Raw genomic sequence first — 27,324 nt, 5'->3', positions numbered from 1 at the left:
GTGACATGTTAGAACTACTAAAATATGAGTATTATACTAAAAACAAACAAAAACAAAATAAAAATGATAAATCTTATAACTAATTATCTCCTTTACATAACTACACATCAACAATTTTAATTTCATCTAAATCTAGTTCTTATTCCATTATTGATGGTCTACAATTAAATATGTTGTAAAATCTACTTTCAACTAATGATTTGCAAACAAACCCTTTGTATTCTTACATTTCCATAAATTCCATACTATAAAAAGAAATATAGATTTTTTTCTGCCGCTAAATAGATAATCCAACCCACGTATCTCAAGACATGATCTCGATTTTTCGACCATTCCTATATTATACTCCAACTCTATCAAAATGATTCTCGTATTTGCTATGAAAATGTGCATGAGATGAACAAGTAAAATCAAACAATTTGCCTTGCATAATATGTCAAGAGCATTCCAATTCTCATTCATTTCTTTCTAGGTTTTTAATTTTACTAAAAAATACTTTTTAATGATTATTTGACTTAAAATTTTCTCTTTTTTGGTTTAAAAAAACAAAAACTCAACTCATCAAATTGGAGGCTAATTTTTTTTATATGAGATTGACATATGAGTTATGCTGAGTTATGAAATATTGGGGAGATACACATGATTGTGACGACTTTCAATTTTTTGTTTTAGTGGAAAGAAATCTGGTCGTCCGATTTCATTGCAGAAAGAGGGGGACACAAATCGGACCCAGGTTTTTTGAAATTTGACCCAGAATTTTCTGTCAGTACACAAATCGGACCTATGGTTTTCAGTATTTCTAATCGGACGGTCCGATTTATCTTGCACAATCCTTATACCCTGGTGAAACACTATATACCTTCATAATTCTATTATACACCAATCTTCTCTCCATATTAAAATTAAAAAGTTCTAAATTGAAATCTACAAACCAAACTAATAATACAAAAAGAAAAATAAAACAAAGCAATGATATTCTATTCATATGTTATGTTTTTTAAATTGTTCCTACAAGTTCGACCTATCAATTAAAAAAAATAATTTTATTATCCGTAATCTATCTCCTCTGTCATTCTCATAAAAGATAGATTATAAATTACAAAAAATTACTAAATCATAACAATTGCATCTTATTATCCCTAACACCCAAAACACATAAATATTCTAAAATTTTATTATTAATTTTCTTTGACAAATACTTCACTTTCAACTATTATCATATGATTATTTTATTTCCCACCTAAGAAGTAAGAAAAAAAAAAGCTTGGGAGAAGAAGAAAAAGGGTTTAAAATGACAAGCCAATGACACAGAATGAAATGAAATGAATGAGAGATCCAAAGTTTTTACAAGTCAACTGAGTCCCACTCTCTCAGCATCTCTGACAGAACCTTCAATAATCCCAAAAAAAATTAAAAAAATAAAAACCACACCACCAATGACCCCAGAACAAGAACAACACAAAGAAATGCTCTTTGCAAATTGACCATTTTGCCCTTCCTTCCTCCTCGCTCCAATTACACTCCACTCTCTCACCATTCATCAATGGATGCAGCTGCTACCATTACACCCACCACCTCGAGCTCAGGCTCAGGGCACCATGCTCGGGTCCATGAAGATCCGAATCCAACCGGGTCGGGTTTGAATGCTGAAGCTTCTGTTGGTGGGGCAAGGTACAAGCTGATGTCGCCGGCGAAGCTTCCGATCTCTCGGTCGGCGTGCATAACCATACCTCCGGGGTTGAGTCCGACGTCGTTTTTGGAGTCTCCTGTGCTCCTTTCAAACATGAAGGCGTGAACTTTCTCTCTCTGTCTTTTCAATTTCTTTTCTTTTTCCTCTGGTTTTGGTTCTTCTTCTACTTTGGCTTCAGATTGAAGTGTTTCTAGTTAGTTAGAGTGAAACTGTATGTTCAAAATGAAAAATTTTTCAATGGGGATTTGTGAATTCACTAGCAAAACATGTTTCTTAGTGACAGTACCTTGCAAATTGAAGAACTTTGGTTTGCTAGAGTAAGAAGATATGCTCAAAATAGAACATTTCTACAATGGTATTCTAAAAAAGGAAAATGGGTGAGTAAATTCAATACAAAAATGCGTTTTTTTTAATTGTAGTTGGTAAATTGATGTGTTCAAAATTAGTGAATTTTTCATTAGATACTTTCTTTTTTTTTTTTTTGTGTGTAAGTGGAAGGTGGTGCTTTTCACTTGACCCAGTGTGATTGGCACATAAAAAATTTGTTCTGTATGATTTTTTGTTTTCAGTTTCTCAGCAACCATAAAGAGCTTATCTGGGGTGGTCTCAAAAATCAAAATGCTTGTAATTATTGGAAGGGATTTTTTCTTTTCTTTTCTTTTTCTGAATGACTTTAACATGACGTGATCTGAATGCTACTGAGCTGAGCTGAAGCTGATGCTGTTTTTGGTTTTTCTATTTTTTTTACCCCACAAAAAAAATTAAAATTAGAAACTTTTTTATGTTCTTGTGTTCAATCTCGTGGCAAAATTGTTTCCTCTGATATGCTTTCTTTCTATGTTTGAATAGTTTGATCTTTTAATTTTTGATAGAATTTTTGGTATAAGGGCCACGTTAGGTTCAGATGCGTTTGCTCTTTGCAGGTTTGGCACTTGTGTATGTAATTTGATTGCTTTATGCTCAATGCAGTATTCTGTTGGAATATGACTTTAGTTGAGGATTGTTAGAGAGAGACCTTCTCCCATTTTTTATTTTATTTTTCTTTTTAAAATTTTAATCTCAGTGTTGTTTCTTCACATAATGAATCTTCCTTTTTGTTGGTGCTTGCCCTTTTTGTTTGTTTTTTTATTTAACGGTATACCGGAGTGCGCTTAAAAAGCCCTTTTTTTTAATGAAAATAATTATTTTTTCTGTTTTTGCTTCCTTCTTTGTCAATTAAATAAGTGGAACAAGCGAATAAATTCATGGCCAAGTATTAGTGGATCCATATTATTTTTTGTGTGCTATGAGAATAGCATAACGAATGTCAGAAAGATTGTGGATCCCAGATATTTCTGAAAGGACTTTGATATTTTTTGGTTTTTTAGAAGTTAATACTCTGAATGGTCCTAAATTTTTTAGACTTTAGAATGATGTATGCAATATTCAAGTGGGAATGGCTTTTCCAAGTTGCAATTTTAATTGTTTATATAACTTCTGTTTGTGACTATAATGTAGTACTATGCTACCTTTAGTCATTGAGACTCTAAATATGCAACACTTAGTGTTATGATAAGGCAGAAAAATAGATGATTTTACTTATGAACTGATTTCATAGGTTGATTGATTGCAACCTGGGACATAGGGATTGCAGGTATTCGGAGAACTTGCCATAATTTTATCGTTTTCTGACACTCTTTTCGTGTTCTTACTCTTGAGAAGCTTAGATTGGTGATTGTATAGTTTCGTCACTTTCGTGTATTCAGATTATAGTTTATTTATATGCTATTTTCTTTGGTTCGTTTGCAGGTGGAGCCTTCACCAACTACAGGTTCCCTTCCAAGGATTCATCAAACAGCACATGGTTCTATGGTTTCTGCTGCATCGACTGCATTTCCTATAACTTCTGTATGCTTCCATAATAATACCGTTGACGACAGAAAGTTGAGCTTCTTTGAGTATAAACCGCCTGGTAGATCGAATATGGTAATAATATTAATTCATGTTAGTGACACTTTGTTTGTTGCATATAACTTCAAAGCAGATGGACACATGGAATGGACTTTGGTCTTCTTTCTCCTTTGATTCGAACTTCCGGATTAAATTAACATCTAAGGATGACTAGTTAGATACATTGTTGATATCACTTTGTACACATGACTAAATCAATCCCTTTCTGTTATAACTGTTTCGCTAGATTAAGTGTTAGGCAGTCACAAATTTGATTGTTATGCTTGATGTTCTGATTAATATTATCTTGAAGGTTACTTGCTGCTTAGTACTTATCGGATGCTATTCGCTTATATGTTAAGGTTCCTTCAGACTTAAACAACCATGAAAGTGAACAAGCTCCTCGAATTGAAGGTCCAGGAAAAGCTCAACCATTTGCATCTTCACCATTAGCCGAAAGTGAGCCAGCAGATCCTTCTAATGAATTAAGCCTGTCATCGCCGGTTCAAAAGGTCAGTTCGGTTGAAGTTGATTTGGATGAGTTTAACCACAGAGGAAACGCATCCACTGGGCTTCAGGCATCACATGTTGAAGTTAGAGGCAGTGGAGCTCCGATCGCACCCGAGAAGGCATCAGATGATGGATACAATTGGCGAAAATATGGACAGAAACTTGTCAAAGGGAGTGAATTTCCCCGCAGCTATTACAAATGCACACATCCTAACTGTGAAGTGAAGAAACTCTTTGAACGCTCTCATGACGGTCAAATCACTGAGATAATATACAAAGGAACACATGATCATCCTAAACCTCAACCAAGCCGCCGATACTCTGCTGGTACCGGTATGTCTGTGCAAGAAGAGAGATCTGATAAGGCTTCTTTGGCCGGCCAAGATGGTAATACCAGCCAGATATTTATCAATGATTTGTATTTTATTGTTACTTATTGCCAAGAAGTATAACCTGACTTTCTTTTTCTTCTAATTCTTGAATTCTAGACAGAGCATCCGGTATGTATGGTCGGGGATGTCAAGCAGCTGATCCCAACAGTACTCCAGAGCTATCTCCTCGGGCAACAAACGATGACAGTCCAGAGGGTGCCGGCTTTGTGTCAAATAGGACTAATGATGAGGTTGATGATGATGATCCCTTCTTGAAGAGAAGGTGTGATGGTTTATGCCGAAGCCCTGAAGTTTCTCCATTATGTGTGTTTACTTGCTGACCTATTTTGTTTTTGGCTTGAGCAGAAGAATGGAACTTGGAAATGCTGACATCACTCCTGTTGTTAAGCCTATCCGGGAGCCACGGGTTGTTGTACAAACTCTTAGTGAGGTTGATATTTTGGATGATGGCTACCGCTGGCGAAAGTATGGACAGAAGGTGGTAAGAGGCAACCCAAATCCTAGGTATGTTAGAAGTAATCAATTCCAATTTAACTTATGTCCTACTTAATGTCATCGTTTAACCCTTTTCGCTATCTGTTGCTTTGATTATGATTTATGGCTGATATATATCTTCTGTTTTGGGGAACAAGATTTACTATTGATGTTAGTCAAGGTAGTAAGCTAGATTCTGATTTGGTGTTTATTCTGATTTGGTAGAAGAGTTTCATTTTGCATTACTTTCTGAAGTATCATGGCTTTTCTGGCTCATCAAATCAAGTCTGAAATAATTACAAAATCATACTAGGTTACATAAGGTTTATGTCAAAGAGATTCAAGTCACATATCAAGATGGTTTTCGCACTAGTACTGTGTTTGGTTTTTCTAGGTCCGGTACATTGTGCCGAAAAACTGGCTCAAAGGTGGCCTTGTTTTGCATGTTTAGGGTTCCCATCTTTTCTTGCATTCCAAGCAAAGTATGAACAAAAGTTATGGCAAACATCAACTGAATGGCTTTGATTCAAACTCGAAAAGCATTTGTGGCAATACATATTTTCAGGTCTAAATGCGATATTTGTCTGCATAATTCTTGTTAATTAGGATACTTGCTTATTAAGTTATTATGCAGGAGTTATTACAAATGCACGAATGCCGGTTGCCCTGTAAGAAAACATGTGGAGAGGGCATCTCATGATCCAAAAGCTGTAATAACTACATATGAAGGTAAGCACAATCACGACGTACCGGCCGCAAGGAGTAGTAGCCACGACATGGCTGGACCGGCTGCAGCCGCGGCCGCGGCCGCAGCTGCAATGATTGGACATACAAGAATCAAGTTAGAAGAAAGCGATACGATTAGCCTCGACCTTGGTATGGGAATCAGCTCAGCAACTGAAAATAGATCAAAGGGCATTTCAGAATATGGTGAAAGTCAAAGTCAAATTCACACCAACAACAACAATTTCAAGTTTGTTCATACTTCCACTCCAGCTCCAGCAGCATACTTTGGTGTTCTAAATCACAGCTCAATTTCTTATGGTTCTAGAGAAAATAGGAATGATGCTCCATCTTTAAACCATTCCTCATATCCTTGCTCACAGAACATGGGAAGAATACTAACTGGTCCATGAAATTGTATTTTCTGTTAAGAAAATGCAGATAGTTCTTCCTATATATATGTTTATTTATATATATCATCACTATTTAAGAGCTGATATGATATATTCAGTAGTTTGTGTTTTGAATCTAAATAACTTTGTGTATAAGTTTATATGCAAATTATTCTGTAAAAATATGAATCTGAGATGAAAGCTGCTATATCAAACTATACATGCATGCCCCCATGATTTATGACCTGTTTGAATGCACGTGATGGACCATGAATTATATTTGTTAGGTTTGATATTCTCATAACTCACATTCAATAGCACAGTACTGCTTTGTACTATTTTGTATCTATTATTATCCCTGCATTAATGCTAGCTAAGGCCTAAGGTAAGTTATATAACCAATATAAGTGTGTAACATGTAAATAGCACACTTGAATTTTCACTTTTCAGAACATTTTGTTAGTATTACCTAACCACAATTCAACTTTAATAAATTTTAAAAAGTCACTAGTATAATTATCAAATTAGATTGCGAATATTATATCTTTTAAATGTGATCTTTTTTCAAATTTTGCATTAACGCAAATTAAATTGTGTATATTACATCTTTTAAATGTGATCTGAAAGACTGAGACTGAAATAAATTTTAGTATTTTGTTTGGTGTAAAATAGAATACAGAAATAAAAATAAAAATGAAGTTTTAATTTAATTTGCACAAAAGATAAAATTAAAATTAATTAATTGAAATAAGAATATTTTAGGTATAAAATGTTATTAAAGTTTCAGTTTTCGTCTCTAAAAATTTCAGTCACTTATATCCTCACTTTTTGGAGATAGAGACAGAAATTTTAATACTAATCTCTGAGCCAACAAATATAATATTAAGTCTCAATCTTTCAGTCTCTGTCCCAATATCTCAAAACAAACGCTATGTTATTTACTTACTTACTTAGTCTATCATGTGCATGTAAACAATAATAATTGTAAGTTTTATCCACAAAATTGAAAACAATAAAGTCTAAAACCCCCTCATATTTTGGCAAAGGACATGATTGGTCCCTCCCTCTCTCTCAGTACTGTAGTTTTGGAAACCATTACTGCAGCATTGGCAACTGTGCTGAGCTTGCTGTTTCTAGAAATCTGACACAAGCAAAAATAAAAGTAAAGATTTTTATTTTTTTTCTTTTGAATATATTCCTAGTACATTTACACCAGCATTAATCTAAGATCTTTCATCTATTTAGTTCTAACATGTCAGGTAGTTGTTAGTTTAATGTTATATATCTAGAGAATGTTTTATGAAATTCTTTAAAAGGGTCATAACATAAAGGTTAATACCGATTATTATCACTAATTAAACATGATTATATAATTAAATCTTAAAATAAAATTTATTTTATATATTTATATTCATAATTCCGTATCACATCTTATTTATTAAACACAAATTAATGTGTGTCATTATAAAATTAAGAAGATAATATATAGTCATATTTAGTTATTATAAATGTCTTTTAGAGATATGGATAGAGTGACACATATTTAACGTTTAGCGTTTACTTTTTATTTATTTAGTTAGACACAAATTTAAAAAAAAATGCTGATACATAAAATTATAAAAACATACAAATTATATATATTTAGCATTTTACTCAAAATTGAGACGTAAATTATTATAATTTTATCCTATTAAAACTTTTAAAATTTCATATTTTACCTTTATCACTTTCATTATCAATAACTTGGAGTAAAATTGATTTTTAGTGATAATTATGTTTATATTTTTAGTAATGATTTAACAATTAAATGAACTACATATATTTGTATCTATGTATATATTTTTGGGACAGTAGATGTACAAATTTTTCAAGAAAGAGACACAACACAAATCGCATGAAAGCCGTTAATGAGAAGAGAAAAAAGTGGGGAAGGGAAAAAGAAAAAGAGAGAAAAGTGGATGGTAAATAATGATGAGATTGGATAAGATTATGACACTTTTCCTGTGTATATATCATTACAATTTACACACTGTGTAAGTGTAAAATGGTAATTTCAATTCCTATAGTCACGCCGAGCCTCTTCACATGCTGTTAGCCCCACACACTTTAATCCAAAATGTGCCAAATTTTAATAACTCCTTAAAATAATATAGCTATAATTTATAAAAAAAATTGGGCTCTTTAAATTTCCTTTTCTAATTTATTGACTTGGGATTTGGCTGTTCATGGATCGGATTCAATCCGCATATTCGCGGTATTTATCCGAAATCGATTTGAAAATTGCAGATATGCATTCGATCCGTAAGACTATCGGATCGGATCGGATCAAATCCGCACACTAATCGGATCGAATTGCGGATTTTGTGTAGATATTCGCATATCTGATCCGCAAATTCGCAAAAATAAATAAATAAATAAATAAATATTCTTTTTATATTTTATTCAACTAAAAATTATTATATATGTTGTATTATTTTAATTTATTATTTAAGAAATGTATGTTTAATATTATTTTAAGAGTAAACATATTTAAAAAAATAGAAAAAATAAATTTTATTGATATTTTTTAATAAAAATAAGCTTTTAAAAATATTTTTGTATTTTGCGGATATATCCGATATCTGATCCGATCCGATCCGCAATCCAAACTTAAAAACTGCAGATATTAGATCTGATCCGATAATTTTAGTGCGGATCATATCGAAATTTTGGCCATATCCGACCCGCGTTCACCCCTACTTGAAATATTAAGTATATTGTTTGATACATTTATGCATTTATTTATGTGATATGGCACTTTTGGATAAAAATTTAACAAAGAACTATTAGTTATACAAGAATATATTGACCTTATATTCTATATATATATATTTTCATAGTACTATAGGAGTAATGTTAATGGTGCATCAATATGGATGGAAGATTGGATTCTGTTCTCTTTTTTCTTTGGAACCATTCGTTCTGACATGTTCACGTTGGCACTTTGATTGCACTGCAAGTAAAGTACAACTTTCTTAAATTTATTTGTTTTGTTTTGTTTTTGCTTTGGCCACTTCTTGCTCTATTCATGAACCTTCTTCTTTGGCTATGCTTTTATCTTTTTCTCATTGTTAATGATTGTTATCATCAACAATCACATTTAGTGCATTTAAGATTTGGTTATTATGCCAAATGCAAATAATGCTTCTTCCTTTTTCAGTAACACTCTTGTTTTATTTGCTGAACTTCACTAGGAGAGAATGTTTGTTGTAACGTTGGAATCTACACATTTTGAAAATAAATTGTGACCAGATAAACAAATAATAAAATGTGCATTCTAATATATATCTATATTAGGGTAATTACAATAGTTATGATGTTTTAGAAAGTATTATTAAAATTAAAATAATATTTTTTTATTATATAACAATATTTTTTAAAAATTGTTACTAAAAAAAGCGTTACTAAAATATAAAAAAAAACTGTAACTTTAATTCTAACCATACTTGCATGACCACTGTAGTTGTCGTAAGCATTATAACTCAAATGACATAGTCTTCCTATACTCACTAAGAAATCGCGAGTTCGAGTCTTTTATCTTTGGTAAAAAAAAAAAAACCTCTAATTTCATCTTTTATTTGATAAAATTTTAGAAATAGTATTTATCTAGATAGATTTATTATTTATGCTATTTTTTTCTTTTATCCTCTTTTACTAAGTAAACATAAATATACTAACTATTTTTGGGACGATTACTCACATAAAAATATTTTTATGTAAAAATAATAACTCAAATATAAACACGTGTTATATTAAACAATTTAGTCAAATATGTCGATATATCCATTAATTTCTGATTATTATCTTTACATGATGATATATTCAAACAACAAAACCAAATAAACAAAAATATACATTCTATGGTGAGTACAAACAACAAAACCAAATAAAAAAAGTTGATATATTTTGTATGGTTTGGATTATAACTTTGACTTTTCAAAAATGATGAAATTTAGTGAGGAAACTTTGACTGAACAGGTGAAGTTGATATTTGTAGTTGTAAAATTTCATTAGCTAGGCATGTGATATTGTTGTAACTAGATTTTACTCAATGACAAAAAAGAACAACCTGTGGCCCCAAAATAATAATAATAATAATAAAAAGAAAGAATCATAAATGAATAAAGACAGTTAGTATTCAATCTGAAAACTTTTGCAACAATTCTAGACTTAACACATACACATCTCTCTCTCATTCATTTTGGAATAACTCATAATCTTGTATGCACTTCTTTTTTTGTTCACAACACAAAGTTGTTTAGTACTACTAACTTATTTGAGAGAGATGCAAGCTTTGTGGGTTTCTTTGAAGGATAATGTTAAATGTGGAAGCAAGCTTAGTGATGTGATAAGGCAGCCACCAAAATGTGGCAAAGGAAGCTTCTGTGTTTCTGAGAAAGAGAAGAAAATCAATGGAGACAAAGACCATAATGACCCTCCATTGGAAACTCCACCTAGCATTGTTCTATCAAGGCCAAATAACACTCTTGCTAGGCTTCATGGTAAATTCAATTTCCTTCATAACTCATCTACAATGCATAGACATGCTTCAAATTTCTTGAGCATAGTACTAATTAACTAATTAGTTAAAGTAATGCATAGACATGCTTCAAATTTCTTGAATACTTAGTACTAATTGGTTACTTGTGATTATGGAAATTGTGATAGAGCTTAGTGTTGGAGATCCTTCAAGGAAAATTGTTGAGATGATATTTCAGAAGGCTTGGATGAACACATCAAAACCACTGAGGAAGATTAAGACAGTTCTAAGAGTTAGCTACTCAGAACAAGTTCTAGAAAGGTTTGAGAAGTACAGAGAAAATGTGAAGAAGAACGCGGACGAGCAGCATCCGAGGAGCACAGTGGATGGCAATGAATTGTTGAGATTCTATGCCACCACAGTGAGGTGTTTCCAAGGGAAAGCTGTGAAGAAAGTTCATGATTTGTGTAAAGATCTTTCATGTTGTCTTTGCCAAACAATTCAATTCAACTTCAACACAGAACATGCCAAGATTCAATTGAATAATGACATTGGAAAGGAGCAAACAGTTGCCACTACAAGAGTTAGGATTGTGAAAAGAGCTGCAATTGTTTGCAGGATAATTGCTGGAACTTCAATGAATGAAGTTGATGGTGAATTTGAAGGGCCTGTCTCAAATGGTTTGGGAGAAATTCAATTTAGCTTAGAAAAATTTGTAGTGAAAAATCCAAGTTCTATACTTCCTTGCTTTGTAATCATTTTTAGCTAACATACATACATGTTCTGTAGTAATATATTGTTACCATTCTTTCTAGGGTAAATTACATTGACCTCTCTTGAGATTTTCTGAAATTGAATGTACTTTTTAACAGAACATGGTAATTTGACTATGAAACATGGGATTCTAGAGAAGGAGGGATTATCATACATAAACTAACCATGAATCTATGACTGAATTTTCATCTCCAAGCACAAGAGACAATAAGAGATTGATTTTTCCAACCAAGAAGTAAAGCACCATCTCTCTCTTCTAGAGTGTATTGTCCAGGGTAGCTTTCTTGAAGCTGCCTAATCAAAGAATTAACATAAGAACTCAAAGGATATGGTGAGAATCCGGCCCTTTCGAAGCGCAATCTCCACTTCTTCAGAGCCTCGTGGCGTTCGACTCTTTCTGCGCCTTCACATGCTATCAGATTAACAACTTCTCTAGCAAGGCAATGCTGTTCCACATTGATCCTCTCTTTGTGATCCCTTGGAAGAGCTGCGTCGATTGATTCGAAAACAGCCAAGTAGTAGTTCATTGTTTCAACAAAACGTGGGAAGAAAGGAAGATTACTTGTGTTAGAATCTTGCTCAACCAAGGTAACCACCTTAGGTGACAAGAACTTTGCCAGTCTTAACAACCGGTTGCGATGATTTATCCGGCTATCCACGCTTTCATCCGGTAAATGGTGAAGCATCATGGCAAAATTCACAGCAATGGACTCACCAGGCCTAATGTCAAGATCATCAAGCTTCACCTCAGAAGGGGAAACTTCTAGAGCATGAAATTCAAATTGAACCTTACATGAATTTGCAATTCTTGATAACCTTTCTCCAACTATGTTAAGTCCTCCTCCTCTGGCAAAAGCAGAGGTAGAGTCATCAAAACATGTTATTCTGATCTTTGGTGATCCATTAGGCCTTGCAGCAAGTGCTTTTATGAGGCTTATCCATTGAACTCCTTGGTTAATCTGAAAATCAATTATGTGAACTTCATTTTCATCCTTCATTGCTTCGGCTATCGATCCATTCGCAGAAAGATATCCGAATTTGAGGTATGGACAGATCTCATAAAGCATATGCATATAAGAAAGGAGTTCATTGCCAGTAGGTTCCTTGCATCTCAAGGCATTGTAGATTGTGCTTCCTGAAGTGGCTAGCCTTGCAACAAGTGCCTCCAACATGTATGCTCCTAATCTTTGGACCGGATCCCCGGAAATCGACACCATTTTTTGCAGCTCAGAAATCAGCCATTCAGTTGTCTCCATGTCATTCTCTGACATTGCTTTTGCACAAGCACAAAGCATCTCTTTCAAATCGCCTCGCGATATCACCTCCATCATTTTCCCCCACCTCAAGAATGAGTCATATTCTTGTGGAATCATAGCAGCACCATATGTGTTTAGAATATCTGCATCAGATCCTAGCATAGCACTTTCCAATTCCCTTAACTTGTTGCTCAAGTCATCTTGATCATGTGTCAAGCAAGATTCATTGTCATGTTCGACGCGGTCTTGCTTCAACATTGGAGTAATCTCAGGTGAGAAACTAAGAGAAGATGGGGAGTTTTGGTTAGTAGAAGAAGATTCAAGGGTGCAATAGTGTTCTGAATTATGAAGTAAAGGGTAATTATTGTTTAGGTTCTCACTTTGAAGGAAGTAACAAGAATAGGACATGTTTGTTTGCATTCAAAAGGTAACAAGTTCTTTTGAATATATGCAAACAACACCAGAATGATTTTACTAATTCCCAAATTACAAATTCGAATGTTGTTCACATTTGAGATTTTCTGCAGAAAAAGATGACAAAAAAATGCAGTATTTCAGTGTTGATGGAACAATAATCACAAAGTGTTTATGTTGCTACCAAATAATCTATTTTCAAACCACACATGAATAAAATATTAACTATGAATCTCTCTAATGCTAAAAACATAATCATTAGTAATTACTCTTCTACTTGAACTAATGATTCTTAATTACATCATGTTCTATACTACTACTAAATGATTCAAAGTTCAAACTCAGAACTTTCAACTCATTTAACTAAAAAGAGCCACTTAGATTTAAAAACCAGAAAAGGGATGAAAAATTTTCATTCATCAGCAACAAGTTTTGACACAATAATTAGCATAGAAAGATGCAGCTTCATCTTTGACTTAAGAACAAGAACACAAGAGTTAAGACTACAAACAATTTCAGAGAAACTCACCAGAGATATGGAGAGAAAGTGTGTATTGAACTTTGAACTTCGATGCCAAGACAACAAATAATGAATACTTAATTTCTATGAAGTTTTTTTTTTCTTTCTTTTCTTTTCTTTTTCTTCTTTTTTTTGGGTTCAAGGTGGTGGTTGAGAATTTGGTCTAATTCCTCTGAAATAAATGCATATATTTGTTGATATTTTATAGAGACGCGTAGCTAAGAAACCAAGATTTTTCTTGTCCTTTTCTTTATTATATAATCTTCAATCATGTTTATAATATGTTTATACTTTATACAAAATATTACAAATGTTATTATTTAATTTCCTCTCTTTATGGTTTCTTATCTTAACCATGACGTCACTTTCGCTTAACATTATTATAATACTTATTTTATACAGAAGATTATATGATTAACTAATTATTAAAATGCATTCTTCCACGTTTCTAATGACCGATTGGAATATTCATTGTGTAAAATAATACAAAAATATAATAATAAAGTTGTTGTTGATTATTAAAATATTAATAATAATTTACAAATGCACCCAAAATCAAATTGATAATTAAAAATAATTAACAATTCTATGCGAATTTTTGAAGTGCGAAACCAAAAAAAAGGTATGCTTGGTAAAGATTGTCGTAACCTTTTACCAACGTGTGAAATGAAATCATAGGATACTGGTCAACACGGTTTCTTTGACTTCACACTTGTGTTACTACTTATTACTATATTCTCATTAAATTTCTCATAACCCTACTCATTACCATTATTTCTATATTATTCTTCATAACACGTGCATTTGTCCATAATGATAACTTATATAATAATCACTATCTATTTAAAATTTTTTAGAACATTATTAAATATATATATATAACAAAAATGCTTTATGCATACTAAACATTAATTATAGAATTAATTATTATGTATTTTTATATATTTATACATATTAATTTATGAGGCCTGCTACACATATAAGTCTTTTTGGCTTATTAATCTTATAAGTCCAATAAAACACATGCATTACACTTAATTAACACATTGCATACTTCCACATTCAAGAGTAAATAAAACGCATGTTATTCAACAACTTCCTGTTTCCAAAGCGCGCTACTCACCATGCATTATGAACGACTCTTCTTCTTCTTCCTCCATGAAAATAATTTTCTTGCCAAATTTGAAAATAATGGAACTTCAGAAATACACCCAAACGATTACAGAAATACACTAAAATGATTACAGAAATACACCCAAAGGATTACAGAAATACACCCAAAGGATTACAAAAATACACCCAAAGGATTTAAGAAATACACCCAAAATTCGTTGAAGTACACCTTATGCATATTTCAGAACTCTTTCTCTTTCTCCTCCTCATCTTCTGCTACTTCTTCTTCTTCAAAAACGATTTCAGAGCTTGATGTCAAAAAAATGAAAATCGAGAATAACGAATAAAGAAAACAGAGAGAAAAGCACATAAATGAAGAAGAAGAAGAGAAAGAGGAAGAAGAACGTGCAGCAAGAAGAAGAAGAAGAAGGAGAAAGAGAAGGTAAGAAACGAAAGAAAAGAAGAAGAAGAGGAAGAGGAAGAAGAACATGCAAGAAGAAGAAGAACGAGAAAGAGAAAGCAAGAAACGAAAGAAAAGAAGAAGAAAAAGAAGAGGAAGAGGAAGAAGAACGTGCAGCAAGAAAAAGAAGAAGAAGGAGAAAGAGAAGGTAAGAAACGAAAGAAAAGAAGAAGAAGAAGAGGAAGAGGAAGAAAAAGAAGAAGAACGTAGACCTTGCATCGCGTTTTTAGGATTTATTCGTTAATTAACTTGTAAAGCATACAAGTCCTAATAACTTGTATGCAGAGCTTTTCTCTTAATTTATATATTGTTTAATTAAATAATTAACTAGTAAAATAATTAAATTTATAATAAATGAACAATAAAAAATATTTACAATAGTATAATATTTTTTATTAAATAACAAACACATTTTATACACAATAACTAATTAATAACTTATTTTTAGCGAATATGCAACATGATTATAAATATAAATGAATATATTTTGATACTATTTCTCTATACTACATATATATTTTTTCAAATATTCAAAGTGGCAAATATATTAAAATAATTATAAATGAACTATAACTCAAATTACATAATTTTTTTTTATATTTGTCTAAAGATTTTAATATCGAGTCTCACGCATAATTTAAAAAAAAAATGTTAAAATAATTATTAATCAATTATTGTGTAGAATTGGACATAATCAAGTGTGTCACTTTTGGCCTGTCAACCACAGCTACATTTCTTGACAAAAAATGAATGACTTTTGTACTATGTTTCCAACTAGGAAGGCAAAGTGTTTGTAGTGTTTTTTTAGCGTTGAAATCCTTGCAAATCTGATTGTAGAAGTTGAGTCCAACTTAAACTCAAAATTCTTCTTCTTTTTTCTTTTAATTTGTTTACAACACCTCCATGTGTTGTACGTGTCCTCATTGGAATTTTCTGAATTTTTGACCATCCGTGTTAAAGGTTAAAACTCATCGTTCATTTCAATTTCTAATGTGAGTAATACATTGTAATATCTAATTCCAAAAATAAAGAGGATACGGTAACAAGGTCCAATTAAAAAAGAAGGAAGATACACGAATTCTAACCCAAATAGAAAAAACAAATTTAATTATGATGAACGAATAGTGTAAAGTAATTTTATATATGTATCTAATTAGATAATATTACATCAATAAAATAATTAATTTTTATATTGATTGCGTAAATAGTGGTGGAATTTGAAACAAATTTTGGGGGCTAAAAATTTAATATAAATATTTAAGATCAAACTCATTAAATGCAATTCTTTAAAATTTTGAAAGTTGTATTTTTTTTTTTTTGTGATTCATTAAAATAGAAGAACTATTTATAGATGTTGATATTGTAGAAATTATATGTTCTTCTTCTTGAATATTAGTCTTCTTCTTAAAAAATTTATCAATTTTTATTTTTCATCATTATTTTGTATAAAAATTTAAATATATATCCTGTAAAATATGTAAAAAAAATTAGAAGGATAAATATTAAAATTTATAATATTTATTGATTTTTTTATCAATTTATACAAATACAATAATATCAATACTTATTGAATATTCTAATATTTGTTATCATATGAAAAATTAAATTAAATAAATAGTAATATATAAAATAATATTAAATTAAATGAATAAAATAGACCTAATTTTAGAATGAGAAGCAAAACATTGAACATGGATACTGTAAATTATAGTAAAGCATTTGAGTCAACTGAAGTATTCTTTATTTTTTGAAGAATTATTACTAATTTTTTTATAAAAAATTTGGAGGCCATGGCCTCCCATTGCTCTAGTTAAGCTCCGCCACTGCGTATAAATGATCATTCAAAAGAACGAATGTAAAATATTTTACATACATCAAAATTAAATTCATAAAAAAATAGAATGAATTTTATAATTTGAGAATTTTATCATAATTAAAAATATTAAAATCTTAATTTGTAAAAAAAAGAGAAATAAAATTATTTTGTAATATATTAAATTAAAAAAAAATGCTAATACTTTCTATAGAAAATAAGAAATACAATGTGTTTTGAATTTTAAAATTTAAATTATGAATTCTAAATCTTAAATTATAAACCGTAAATTATGAATCTTAAATCTTAAATTTTAATTTCTAAATTTCAAATACTAAAATCTACTTTAAATTTAAATCATTGATCTAAAATTAATAAATAAAAAACTAAAATTTATTTAAGTGACAAGTAGAGCAGTACTCCTTACTTAGTAAAGAATGTTAAAAAAACCGAATTAAAAGTGATATTAAGTTAAACATACATAAAAAACAATCAACCTAAACCAAGATTATTTGATTGGATGAGAAATGAATATGTTCTATAACAAGGTTGTGATTGTTGAAGTATTGTTATGTGCAATGTATCACAAGGCATCTAACCAGAAAAGAATCTCTTCCATGACTGCCAAGGAAGAAATCCACCTACATTAGACAGAATATGAAGTTTCTTAGTTAGATATAGAATCCCTCTTTAGTGGCAATGTAAATTAGCAAGTTTTAAAATTGAAGTATGAAATTTTGACATACCACATTCAGGGCAACGAAAATACTTCTTGTCCCTGAAAACAATCCCTGATCCTCCACATTCCTCACATTTCCTTTGTGCTATCTGCAATAAAAATTCAAAACTCATGAATTAAGATTTTTTCTAAAAATAAAAGAGGTGAAAACTCCCATGTAACTGTCTTCCATGTGAAGTTAATGATTGAAAATCATTACATAGTTTAACATATTTAACTAAATTATCATCTAATAGTTCTTAACTATTAATATCACGTGAAGACAAATGAATCAAAATCAAAAGGTTCCCTTACAATCCTTTTGCTGAACTCTATCCCTGCCACCACAAAAGGTGTAATCCCAGCTGCAAAAATATAAACAACACATAGAAAATAGTAAATTTTGGAAAATAACTTTTTTCTAAAAGGCTTATAGCTTTCTATTATTGAATTGAAATATTTCATGAGATAGAATAATATACCTATAGTTCCAACTATGATTTGCCATGTGATTTCAACTGGAGCAGGGTCAAGAACAGTGGTTACATCATTGATAGCCGAGACTTTTGTTGATGTTCTTCTTGTTTCTGCAAACTTAGCTGAAAAAGTGGAGCTTGTTCTGACACAAAGAGGAACTGTTGCATGTCTTGGCGGAGAACAAGAAATGGGTGTGAGTCTGGTCGGAGTTGCTAAGGAAAGCAGAGAAGAAGAGAGTGCAGATTCCATGGTTGGCAACGGGCCAGCCCGGTCCGGTTCACAGATCTACGGCTAAGCCGTTAATATAATAATAATATTGAAAATGAAGAAGGCTACGTGGGCTTTCTCTGATCCATGGGCTGCTTCTGTGATTCACGTTCTCGATAAGGTTCTAGTAATAAATTTACCACTTAATAAACAATACTTGAGTTCACTCATTTGTTTAAGTAAATATTACGGATTTAAATTCTTTTTGTGTTTACAATAATTTATTCATCAACAATAAATTCTTAAATAAAACTTCAATTTGTGACAAATTAATTCTTAGCCTATCAGATTAATGAATACTGTGAATAACAAAAAAAATTTATCACTTAATAACTAACTTAGGTCAGACTATTAGTTCAAATAACTAACTATTTCTTCATCGAGTCATTTAAGTAAATATTGAGAGTTTAAATTTTAACAAATAATACTTAATTAAGTAAATTATTTGATAATCTAAATTAGTTATTAAGAATTTCAGATTGAACTTTGTAGCAACTTTGAGGATGATTTATTAATAGAATAAGTTGTAGTAAATATTAATTTAAATAGCATGACAAAATACTATTGCAAATAATTTTTGTTGATATAAAATATTTGGATAAGTTGACTAAGTTAAATAAAAAAAATTATTCACATTAATAATTAAATTAAATTAGCTCTATTGCTGAAAGAAGAAGAAGAAGAAGAAATGGATAAACCTCTGAAGTTTCAACTGAAACATCGTTAAGAGATTCTACCCTCAGTAGGGTTTTGGAGAATATTCTCTCTCTACAAATGGTTTCCATATTCTCTCTCTATCCCTGCAATCCCCTCCTCTATTCTTCTTCTTCTTCTTCCTTTCGGAACTTTGTTGAATGGCATTTCAATCCGAGTTCGAATTCGAATTCTGCATCTTCATCCATTGACGGAAGAGGAGGTGGTGGTGGCGGCAGCAAGGTGCTGCTTGTGGTTGCTGCGGCGCATTCCAATCCAAACATTCTCAAGACCAACCGTAAGTCTAAGTACGGTTACCCTCTCTCTACCTACGATTCCGACGACGACGACGATGACGATGACGACGAGGACGGTGATTGGCTCTCTGATGTGAGTTTCATTTGTTCCTCCTTAGCTCAATTTCATGTTCATATTTATTTGTTTCGGTTTTAATTTTCAGAAAGAAAACAAATTTTGAAATTTTTATTGTTCATTGTTTAAGGTGTTAATGTGTTATTATGAGTTAACTTTGCTGGCAATTAATCCAAATTTTCGTTGGTGAGGGACGATGAAGCTCTCATTTCCGGTATTCATAACATTTCGATTTGGAAAATAACGTCGGTGTTCTTGTAATCTTGTTGATGCTTTTGGGGATTTGTTTTTGTAATCTTATTCTTGTTTGTGCAATGCGTTCTTAGGAAGAATTTGCTGAGCCTGCTCGCTTGGACACTAATGGCAAGAGATCTAAGTTGCATGCAAGTAAAGGTATGCTTGAAAGAGTTTTGCTGACTAGTTTTAAGAGGAAAGTTGAATGTTGTATAATCTTGTTTGTTTGTGCAGGAAAAGAAAGACAAAATGAAAAGGAATGGGGTGTAAGAGATTTTGATAATGAACCAAGCACTAGAATTCGCGGAAGCGAGGGAGTGGCGTCTTTACGGCGAAACTACAATGGAAAGGTACCAAATGGTGTTACAGTAAGCTGTTCAGTTTTAAAAGGTTTAACTTGCATTTTGGTTGCAGCTTGATAAGAACTTAAAGGAGAAGAAATATCCACGGCTGTCGGAAGAGATTATCTTGGATTCGAAATGGTTACCGCTTCTTGATTACTTAAGCACCTTTGGAATCAAGGAGTCACACTTCGTCCAGATGTATCAAAGGCACATGCCGTCACTTCAAATCAATGTATGCTCTGCACAGGAAAGGTTAGATTACTTAATGAGTGTCGGTGTCAAACATAGAGATGTTAGAAGAATCCTTGTGAGGCAGCCTCAGATTCTGGGGTATACGGTGGAGAACAATTTGAAGTCTCATGTTGCTTTCTTGGCAGGCTTGGGAATACCAAGTTCCAGGATAGGGCAAATCGTTGCCGTCGCTCCATCGCTTTTTTCTTATAGTGTTGAAAATTCATTAAAACCGACAGTAAGATATTTAGTTGAGGAAGTTGGAATCAAGGAAAGAGACTTGGGTAAGGTCATTCAGCTAAGCCCACAAATTCTTGTCCAGCGCATTGACGTTTCATGGAATACTCGATACATGTTTCTAGCCAAAGAGTTGGGAGCACCCAAAGATAGCATAGTGAAGATGGTGACGAAACATCCTCAGCTTCTCCACTACAGCATAGATGATGGATTACTTCCAAGGATAAACTTCCTAAGAAGCATAGGAATGAAAAATTCAGACATCTTGAAAGTATTGACTAGTCTTACACAGGTAATTTTTCATTTCTTTTGTACTTTCATTATTGATAAATGAAAAATATTCTGTTTTATTGTTCCAAATTTCCTTACTCCCGTTCCATTGTATTATATTCTGTCCTATGTAATTTTTTACTTAACTATTGAATTGATCCTTAAGAATCGTCTTTATCTATAGTTACTACTGAACCTGCAGGTGCTATCTCTGTCCTTAGAGGACAATCTGAAGCCCAAGTATTTGTACTTGGTAAATGAACTCAACAATGAGGTGCAATCCTTGACCAAATACCCAATGTACCTTAGCTTGTCTTTGGACCAAAGAATCCGTCCTCGTCATAGGTTCTTGGTTTCCTTGAAGAAAGCTCCAAAAGGACCCTTTCCACTTGGATCTCTTGTTCCAACTGATGAATGCTTTTGTCAACAGTGGGCTGGAACTAGTTTGGATAAATATTTGGCATTTCGTCAAAGATTATTAGTCAGAAGGTTTGCCGAGAAATTCGAAAGAAAAATGTGACAGACCAGGATCAATTTTGTGTTAATATACTTGCAATCAGTACTGAAGGAAGAACAATCTCTAGAAATCTAACATCGAGTAACATGTTGCTATATTTTTTTCGGCATTATGGCTGAAGCATGATCCTTTGAGTTCCTTCATTATTCTCGGGTTGTTTATAAAGCATCTTGATATGAAAAGACAGAACACATCATATTGCAGTCTGCACTGTAAGGTGAGCTTGGCATTTTGATGATTAATACATTCAATATGCTGTTAGCTTCTTTAGTGGTTTGATTTTCATGATTAGGAATATACATTCAATATGCTGATGTTAGCTTCTTTATAGTGCATTCATTATGCTGTTAGTAACCCCTAACTTGTTGCAGGTTGTGGACAATATTGCAAACTTACACTGGTATAAATTATAGAAGGAGGCGGCATCAAGTTAAATTTACAGCTTACATATTCTGTCATTAGGATTTTTTTTGGGTGACTTTTCTGTCATTAGGATTTATTTTTGCTTTGGTGTTTTTGCTGCTATATTTATTTATTTAGTTTTTCTTCAAATCAATATTACTTTATTTGTTACACGTTTCACCATCACCATTCAGATACAAACTTGAAAATTGTTTGTTACTATGAAGGCAATCTCATCATGGATACAAGCTAAAATATCATGTTCAATCTCTTCTGAGATACTTGTATTACAGCAATCCTACCTTTTTCTCTTTACCTTTTCCTCTTTTTTCTTTTGATCAAAATCCATAAGTCTTCGTCTGGTGTAGACAGTAATAAGAATTCGAAAATCGAAATTTTATATTAAATTACATAAGACACTAATTTGAAGATTCATTGGTTCTATGATAATAAATTGTTAAAAGGATTATTTAAATTCATGAGTTTTACTAAGATAGCCAGATTCATGTTTGCTAATTCAATCTTTACAAAAATCTTTCCAAAAGTTTCTTCCTTGCTCACGCAGAAGTAGAATGCACTAATCATTTCCTTGAATATAAAACCAACATAAATTTGGTGAAACGGCACTAACAAATCTTAAAGAATAAAAAAAAGATATCATAAAGCAGTAAAATGTAAAATACTGATATTGAAATTACCACAAACTGTTATTTAAGTTGTTTATGCTTAAAAAAGCTATAGTCTAGTTGGCCAGAGTCTAGACAAGGATACAATATGGTTGAAAACTATGCATAATATAATATATAGTCCTACTAATAACTTATAATCCTTCTGCTGCTACCTTCATCTTAAAACATACCTTTTATCATTTTGTATGATATATAAAACTATAAATCTCGCTACAAGTATCATTAGAATTATGTTAATTCCACCTGTTCAAGTTGTGTCTTCAAACTCTCCTTCTTCAGCCTTTTATGTACTAGCCAGAGATTTTGACTAAACTTCAAAGCTACTTGGTACTGTATAGTATATCAAAAGAAAGTTGATGCCTTTGGCCTTGGGCTATTTAAACTCTATATTTCTTCTGTGTGTGTTTCTGAAAGTATAAGACTTATTGATTCTCATTCTCCACCGGAAATGCGAATGGACTGTCCGGAAGGTCAAGCCCTTGGCTGCTGCTGCGTGCCCAAACAAAAAATATTGTTTATGGATTGTACAAATAGATTTTCCAAGACAACAATACAAAGAAATTGTGATAAGGTACATTTACCTGTTTTCATCCGAGAAATTGGTGTCTATATTACTTGGTTTCTCATTATCATTGAAAGATTCTTGAGGATGAAAGTTGAAATTGAAATGATCTGAAAAATGTAAAGTAGCCTTATAAAGAATGATACAAAGAATGTACACATAATAAATAAATGTAATTCATATTACTACTACATACCTTCTGAAGCTCTCATTCCATTCGTGGAGAAGCGAAACTGGGGTGAAGTAGACAGAGAATTTTGGGCAAACTGCAACGCTGCCAAACGTCTCCTTTGCATTTCTACTAGTTCTAGAGCCTGCTCCTGCTCTTCCATCAGTTGTCTCCTAAGAGATCTAGCATTCCCACAACTTCTTGAAACTATAAAAAAAATTGAAAATGGTTATATTGATGACTAATAAGAGAAAGAATCTGATTACAAAACAAGTCATATAAACAGGACAAGTAATATAGATTCCAAACAAGATAATATGATACTCACTTGAGTTCATTTCAGAATCCATGTCTACGTGGTGAGGTGAGTAACACATAGAGTGCTGAATTCTATCAGCATACTTCCTGCAACCAAATTAAAGTTGATATGAAAAGTTTCTTGAAAAAGAAGTATCTGTCAACATAACTAGCATGATCAAAGGATAAAATTAAATTACTAAATTTCATTCATACACAAAGGACAAAAGTAAATTAATTACTATATACTATTATCATATGTAAATTTCTCTAAATTAACCTTCAGATAATCAGATATTGATACAATTATACCAAGAAACAATCAAATTATGACAAGAACCCTTTCTAATGTCAAGTGCAATTGTACCCACATTTCAAACTTAAATCCAGAGTATAAGCATTCAATTCCGAGCTAAAAATGTAAATTAACCGAAGAAACATTAGACAAGGAAGTACCTTTCAATAACCTTTGACTTCTCCCGGTAAGGTTTCACAAGCACCCGAGACCCACGAACATAATGGGGATTCCCTTTGTCTAAAATAGTTTTAACAGTTTGCGGATCAATAAACGTCACAAAGCCAAACATCCTTTTCTGCTGGCATGGAATCCTTACATCTTCAACACACCCGAATGTGCTGTAGAGGAAAACATATATCAGAAATTTGTTAACAATAATCAGCTGAAATGAAGTGTGAACTTCACTGATACACACAAAGACTTAATTTGGTAAAGTTTTTATTTTTCGAAAGTAGCTTATGAAAGCTGTCTTTTAAAAGACGGCTTTTTAAGAGCGGCAGCACTTGCGTTTGGTTGTTAAAAATAGTTTTTAATAAAACAGCTTTTAAAAATTAAAAAAATTATAATAAACATATTTATAATAAAGAATAATTTTGTTTTTCATTTGAATATTTATTTGATTTACTCTCTATATTAATATGAATAGAGTTATCATTAGTTAATAATAAAACTTGTATGTAATCAATGTTAGTACTGATACGTCTATTACCCATCTATATATATTCAGAGAATATATATATATATATTGTTATTATAATTTTGACTAATGCTTATGAAGTTGGTGTACGAAAATTTTATGATTGGTTTCCATAAATCAAGTCTCCTTCTTCACGTTTTAAACAGAGAAAAACAAACATCTAAAAAATACAAAAACAACGCACAAAAAATAATATAAATAGATAGAAGTCCATTCCTAATACATGATAGAGATGTATTTGTGTTGAAATTGTGAACATTAGGTTGAAAAATAAAAAATATATGAAAATTGTGTTAGAATTTGTGAAGATTAGGTTGAGAAATTAGAAATATATGAGTATTTCAATGACAATATAATGACAGGAAATATGTATGGGAATTAAATGAAATCTGGTGTTAATAATTAATAATGGTAATTTTGAATATTTATTATATTAGATTTTTTTTAATTTTGATAAACACAAGCTAACTTTAAAAAACTCCCTCTTTGATGCTTTCAAAAGCGCCCCTAACTTTTAAAAGCTGCAAGCACAAGCACTTGGGCTTTTTAATTTATCAATCGCAAAATGAGGTCCTCTTTAAAAAGTACAAGCACCTCTTCAAAAAGCTTTACCAAACCCAGCCAAAAATACAATTCACCTGAAGTAATTAGAGACATCCTCCTCTGTGAAAGTGCTGTCAGCCGGAAATGTCAAATATATTTGTCGCGATGCACTGATATTTTGAACAAAATCTCTCTTCTGTGTGTATTTTGGAGCATCCTCTGCTAGAACTACCTCATGCTGCCCATGAGGTCTGTGAATCAATCACAATAAAATGTCAAATTTGGTAAGAAACATTCAATAAATTCCAGAAAGAAAACAGTCGCCAAGATTAATAAGAGCTCCACCTGTCTATGACACAAATACTATTGCTCAGCCGCGCCAGAAGCTTTGTCAAGCTATAGCCAGACTTACCATGCCGCTGGCTCTCGGTTAAATAACCATCTGCCTGAAGCACCTTCTTGTACTTATCATAATATGCCATTGGCAAGGCAGCAATTGTAATTGGATTGCGTCTTCTTTGCTTTAACAGATCAACAATCTCACGTTCTAGCTGCGCTAGTGAGCCCGGCGAAACCACCGGATCATCATTAACAAAATCATTTCCATACATATGAGAGAAGCTCTCGGAGCCGGCTTGTCCATGATAGTATCTACAGCTTTCACCATGTTTACAATAACCTTTGTTAAAGTAGTGACAGGTCTTAACAGGAAAATCAGACAAGCCTGAATACCTTTTACCGGCCTTTCCACCGAAATTCGGCGTCGAAGCTTCCAATCCATAGAAATCACTGCCAATGGGATCTACATGACTCTCCAAACCATACAACTCTGCCTGATTCTGCAGTTCCGCAATCGAATCCGAGTACTTCATAAACTCTGGGTTAGTATTGGTAGCAGGATATGGATCCCAATAAGGAGAATTGTGAACCGGAAAGCTTGGTGGAGAGGTAGGTGTTCTAGGTGATATTACTGATAAATGGCTTAATCCTTGTGGAGGGTTCATAGGGACTGAAATTGGAATTATGGATGGTTTATGAGCAGACATTCTTTGAAGATCATTCTTGGCCTTGAATGCCACGTCACGGACGATGTGGTCCGGACATGTGGCCAATTTAGCAATGTCATGTTCATTGTGCAAAAGCAGAATTCCAATTATCTTTGAAGCATATTCAGGCTCAAACTTCTGAAGCTTATCAAATAGAATTCTTGTATAGTCAGGAATGTTCATAACTTCTGAAATGTCCATAACTTCTATTTTGTCACTGCATTTTTTGAAATTCAAAACAACATGAACAAGATCTAGACACTAGTACTAAGAAAACAACTATGAAAAAAACTAAATAAACCTCTCAATCCAAATATCACAGGCAAATAATTTGAATATTTAAAAGAAAAATATTGCAGGACAAATATCAATCAAAATCCAAATATTATAAACAATGTTACATATTTACATGCATTCTACAAAATCACATAACAAAATTGAAAAGTAAAAACAACAAATAACAAACACATGAAAAAAATGAAAGTTTGCAAACATGCAACAGCATTCAACATTATATTTTGAGTGTTTAAAGCTAACTTTTTTTTTTCTTTTTGTGCAAAATTCTGAAAAAAAAAATGTTAACTAAACAGAAAACTAACAATATACGTACCCATTAAGCAGAAAGACTGTGTCTCTGTTTCAACAACCAATCTATCCTTCTCTCAACACTTGCTCATTCTACAATCTTGTTTCTCTCTCTCAAACTAAAAGAAAGAAAGCACAGAGTTTCATGTAAGTTTTCACAATAAAAGCAAAACAAAGGAATGCTTTTGAAAAAGGCTAAGAATCCAGAGAGCAGATAAGCAAAAACCCAATTGAATAAAAATGAAAATTTTGAACCTACCCAGTAACCCCCTCTGTCTCACACAAAAGACTTAAAGCACTTACTCAGTGATAAATGACTCTACAGTGCTGTATACATTTGATTTCCTTTAAAGTTTGAACCTTTTTTTTTTTTTTTCAAAGTCACACACAGCTGTTAAATAGTCACAGATTTAGGCACAATATTTGCTTGATCCTCGAAAGACCATAACTGCTTGGAACTGCCTTAATTTACTAAAAAAAACCCCTTTTTGAATAAAATTAAAATCAAAATTAAAAATAATAAATTGAGTAATAATTCGGAAAAACCAATGTGCTAAATTTAGGATTGTCACTCTTGAACTGCTCCACAAAGTCGGCAATGTCAATAGTTATCTGTTATCTTACTCAGTGTTAAGTGGAATAAAAAAGCTTTTTTTTTCGGCTTTATAGCATTTTTTTGGAGAAAATATCAATTCAA

At 32.1% G+C, this 27,324-nt stretch overlaps 6 protein-coding genes across 13 annotated transcripts; 3 read left to right on the top strand and 3 right to left on the bottom strand.

Moving 5' to 3' along the window:
- Window positions 1-1,314: 1,314 nt before the first annotated feature.
- LOC107496291 (probable WRKY transcription factor 20) lies at window positions 1,315-6,137 on the top strand. Of its 2 annotated transcripts, none has more exons than XM_016117515.3 (6): window positions 1,315-1,789; window positions 3,479-3,655; window positions 3,982-4,516; window positions 4,618-4,783; window positions 4,867-5,025; window positions 5,630-6,137. In XM_016117515.3, the coding sequence occupies exons 1-6, from the start codon at window positions 1,544-1,546 to the stop codon at window positions 6,129-6,131; spliced, it is 1,785 nt and encodes a 594-aa protein (XP_015973001.1). In that variant the 5' UTR covers window positions 1,315-1,543; the 3' UTR covers window positions 6,132-6,137. The 2 variants fall into 2 exon arrangements, with proteins under 2 accessions (XP_015973001.1, XP_015973002.1); XM_016117516.3 differs by lacking the exon at window positions 1,315-1,789 and adding an exon at window positions 1,862-3,323.
- Window positions 6,138-10,337: 4,200 nt separating this feature from the next.
- On the top strand, window positions 10,338-11,398 carry LOC107496290 (uncharacterized). Its single transcript, XM_016117514.3, has 2 exons — window positions 10,338-10,651; window positions 10,818-11,398. Exons 1-2 carry the CDS (start codon window positions 10,435-10,437, stop codon window positions 11,396-11,398), a joined length of 798 nt encoding a protein of 265 aa, XP_015973000.1. The 5' UTR covers window positions 10,338-10,434.
- A 160-nt stretch (window positions 11,399-11,558) lies between these two features.
- Window positions 11,559-13,767, bottom strand: LOC107496289 (scarecrow-like transcription factor PAT1). 3 transcript variants are annotated; one of them, XM_016117511.3, is made up of 3 exons: window positions 13,603-13,730; window positions 13,040-13,180; window positions 11,559-12,939 (listed from the first exon to the last, which is right to left on the bottom strand). In XM_016117511.3, the coding sequence occupies exon 3, from the start codon at window positions 12,915-12,917 to the stop codon at window positions 11,589-11,591; it is 1,329 nt and encodes a 442-aa protein (XP_015972997.1). In that variant the 5' UTR covers window positions 12,918-12,939; window positions 13,040-13,180; window positions 13,603-13,730; the 3' UTR covers window positions 11,559-11,588. The 3 variants fall into 3 exon arrangements, with proteins under 3 accessions (XP_015972997.1, XP_015972998.1, XP_015972996.1); XM_016117512.3 differs by lacking the exon at window positions 13,040-13,180 and having other exon boundaries at window positions 13,603-13,767; XM_016117510.3 differs by having other exon boundaries at window positions 11,559-13,180; window positions 13,603-13,731.
- A 3,583-nt stretch (window positions 13,768-17,350) lies between these two features.
- On the bottom strand, window positions 17,351-18,553 carry LOC107496265 (uncharacterized). The gene is made up of 4 exons (XM_016117477.3): window positions 18,180-18,553; window positions 18,013-18,062; window positions 17,726-17,807; window positions 17,351-17,620 (listed from the first exon to the last, which is right to left on the bottom strand). The coding sequence occupies exons 1-4, from the start codon at window positions 18,421-18,423 to the stop codon at window positions 17,574-17,576; spliced, it is 423 nt and encodes a 140-aa protein (XP_015972963.1). The 5' UTR covers window positions 18,424-18,553; the 3' UTR covers window positions 17,351-17,573.
- Window positions 18,554-19,093: 540 nt separating this feature from the next.
- On the top strand, window positions 19,094-22,092 carry LOC107496299 (transcription termination factor MTERF9, chloroplastic). The gene is made up of 6 exons (XM_052251888.1): window positions 19,094-19,524; window positions 19,833-19,899; window positions 19,975-20,090; window positions 20,155-20,844; window positions 21,025-21,556; window positions 21,711-22,092. The coding sequence occupies exons 1-5, from the start codon at window positions 19,216-19,218 to the stop codon at window positions 21,340-21,342; spliced, it is 1,500 nt and encodes a 499-aa protein (XP_052107848.1). The 5' UTR covers window positions 19,094-19,215; the 3' UTR covers window positions 21,343-21,556; window positions 21,711-22,092.
- Window positions 22,093-22,409: 317 nt separating this feature from the next.
- Window positions 22,410-27,276, bottom strand: LOC107496297 (zinc finger CCCH domain-containing protein 18). Of its 5 annotated transcripts, none has more exons than XM_016117524.3 (9): window positions 27,174-27,276; window positions 26,653-26,746; window positions 25,342-26,259; window positions 25,092-25,247; window positions 23,915-24,094; window positions 23,490-23,566; window positions 23,189-23,368; window positions 23,012-23,102; window positions 22,410-22,919 (listed from the first exon to the last, which is right to left on the bottom strand). In XM_016117524.3, exons 3-9 carry the CDS (start codon window positions 26,241-26,243, stop codon window positions 22,853-22,855), a joined length of 1,653 nt encoding a protein of 550 aa, XP_015973010.1. In that variant the 5' UTR covers window positions 26,244-26,259; window positions 26,653-26,746; window positions 27,174-27,276; the 3' UTR covers window positions 22,410-22,852. The 5 variants fall into 5 exon arrangements, with proteins under 5 accessions (XP_015973010.1, XP_052107847.1, XP_015973008.1 ...); XM_052251887.1 differs by having other exon boundaries at window positions 27,252-27,270; XM_016117522.2 differs by lacking the exon at window positions 27,174-27,276 and adding an exon at window positions 26,887-27,166.
- Window positions 27,277-27,324: the final 48 nt, after the last annotated feature.

This window comes from Arachis duranensis, chromosome 7 (assembly GCF_000817695.3).
Source record: "Arachis duranensis cultivar V14167 chromosome 7, aradu.V14167.gnm2.J7QH, whole genome shotgun sequence".
NCBI classification, from domain to species: domain Eukaryota; kingdom Viridiplantae; phylum Streptophyta; class Magnoliopsida; order Fabales; family Fabaceae; genus Arachis; species Arachis duranensis.
This window is presented reverse-complemented; position numbering and strand designations above follow the sequence as displayed.

What these genes read in the sequence shown, in the direction of transcription:
- LOC107496299 (XM_052251888.1), top strand. Translation starts at nt 19,216, where the DNA reads ATGGTTTCCATATTCTCTCTCTATCCCTGCAATCCCCTCCTCTATTCT. An exon ending in ACGGTGATTGGCTCTCTGAT is followed by an intron (nt 19,525 to 19,832) that starts GTGAGTTTCATT and finishes ATGCGTTCTTAG; the next exon opens with GAAGAATTTGCTGAGCCTGC. An exon ending in TATTGACTAGTCTTACACAG is followed by an intron (nt 20,845 to 21,024) that starts GTAATTTTTCAT and finishes CTGAACCTGCAG; the next exon opens with GTGCTATCTCTGTCCTTAGA.
- LOC107496290 (XM_016117514.3), top strand. Translation starts at nt 10,435, where the DNA reads ATGCAAGCTTTGTGGGTTTCTTTGAAGGATAATGTTAAATGTGGAAGC. An exon ending in CACTCTTGCTAGGCTTCATG is followed by an intron (nt 10,652 to 10,817) that starts GTAAATTCAATT and finishes AAATTGTGATAG; the next exon opens with AGCTTAGTGTTGGAGATCCT.
- LOC107496297 (XM_016117524.3), bottom strand. Translation starts at nt 26,243, where the DNA reads ATGGACATTTCAGAAGTTATGAACATTCCTGACTATACAAGAATTCTA. An exon ending in AGTATTTGTGTCATAGACAG is followed by an intron (nt 25,248 to 25,341) that starts GTGGAGCTCTTA and finishes ATTGATTCACAG; the next exon opens with ACCTCATGGGCAGCATGAGG. An exon ending in GATGTCTCTAATTACTTCAG is followed by an intron (nt 24,095 to 25,091) that starts GTGAATTGTATT and finishes TTTCCTCTACAG; the next exon opens with CACATTCGGGTGTGTTGAAG.
- LOC107496289 (XM_016117510.3), bottom strand. Translation starts at nt 13,079, where the DNA reads ATGCAAACAAACATGTCCTATTCTTGTTACTTCCTTCAAAGTGAGAAC.
- LOC107496291 (XM_016117515.3), top strand. Translation starts at nt 1,544, where the DNA reads ATGGATGCAGCTGCTACCATTACACCCACCACCTCGAGCTCAGGCTCA. An exon ending in GATCCCTTCTTGAAGAGAAG is followed by an intron (nt 4,784 to 4,866) that starts GTGTGATGGTTT and finishes TGGCTTGAGCAG; the next exon opens with AAGAATGGAACTTGGAAATG. An exon ending in AGAGGCAACCCAAATCCTAG is followed by an intron (nt 5,026 to 5,629) that starts GTATGTTAGAAG and finishes GTTATTATGCAG; the next exon opens with GAGTTATTACAAATGCACGA.
- LOC107496265 (XM_016117477.3), bottom strand. Translation starts at nt 18,423, where the DNA reads ATGGAATCTGCACTCTCTTCTTCTCTGCTTTCCTTAGCAACTCCGACC. An exon ending in AATCATAGTTGGAACTATAG is followed by an intron (nt 18,063 to 18,179) that starts GTATATTATTCT and finishes ATATTTTTGCAG; the next exon opens with CTGGGATTACACCTTTTGTG. An exon ending in TTTTCGTTGCCCTGAATGTG is followed by an intron (nt 17,621 to 17,725) that starts GTATGTCAAAAT and finishes TGTCTAATGTAG; the next exon opens with GTGGATTTCTTCCTTGGCAG.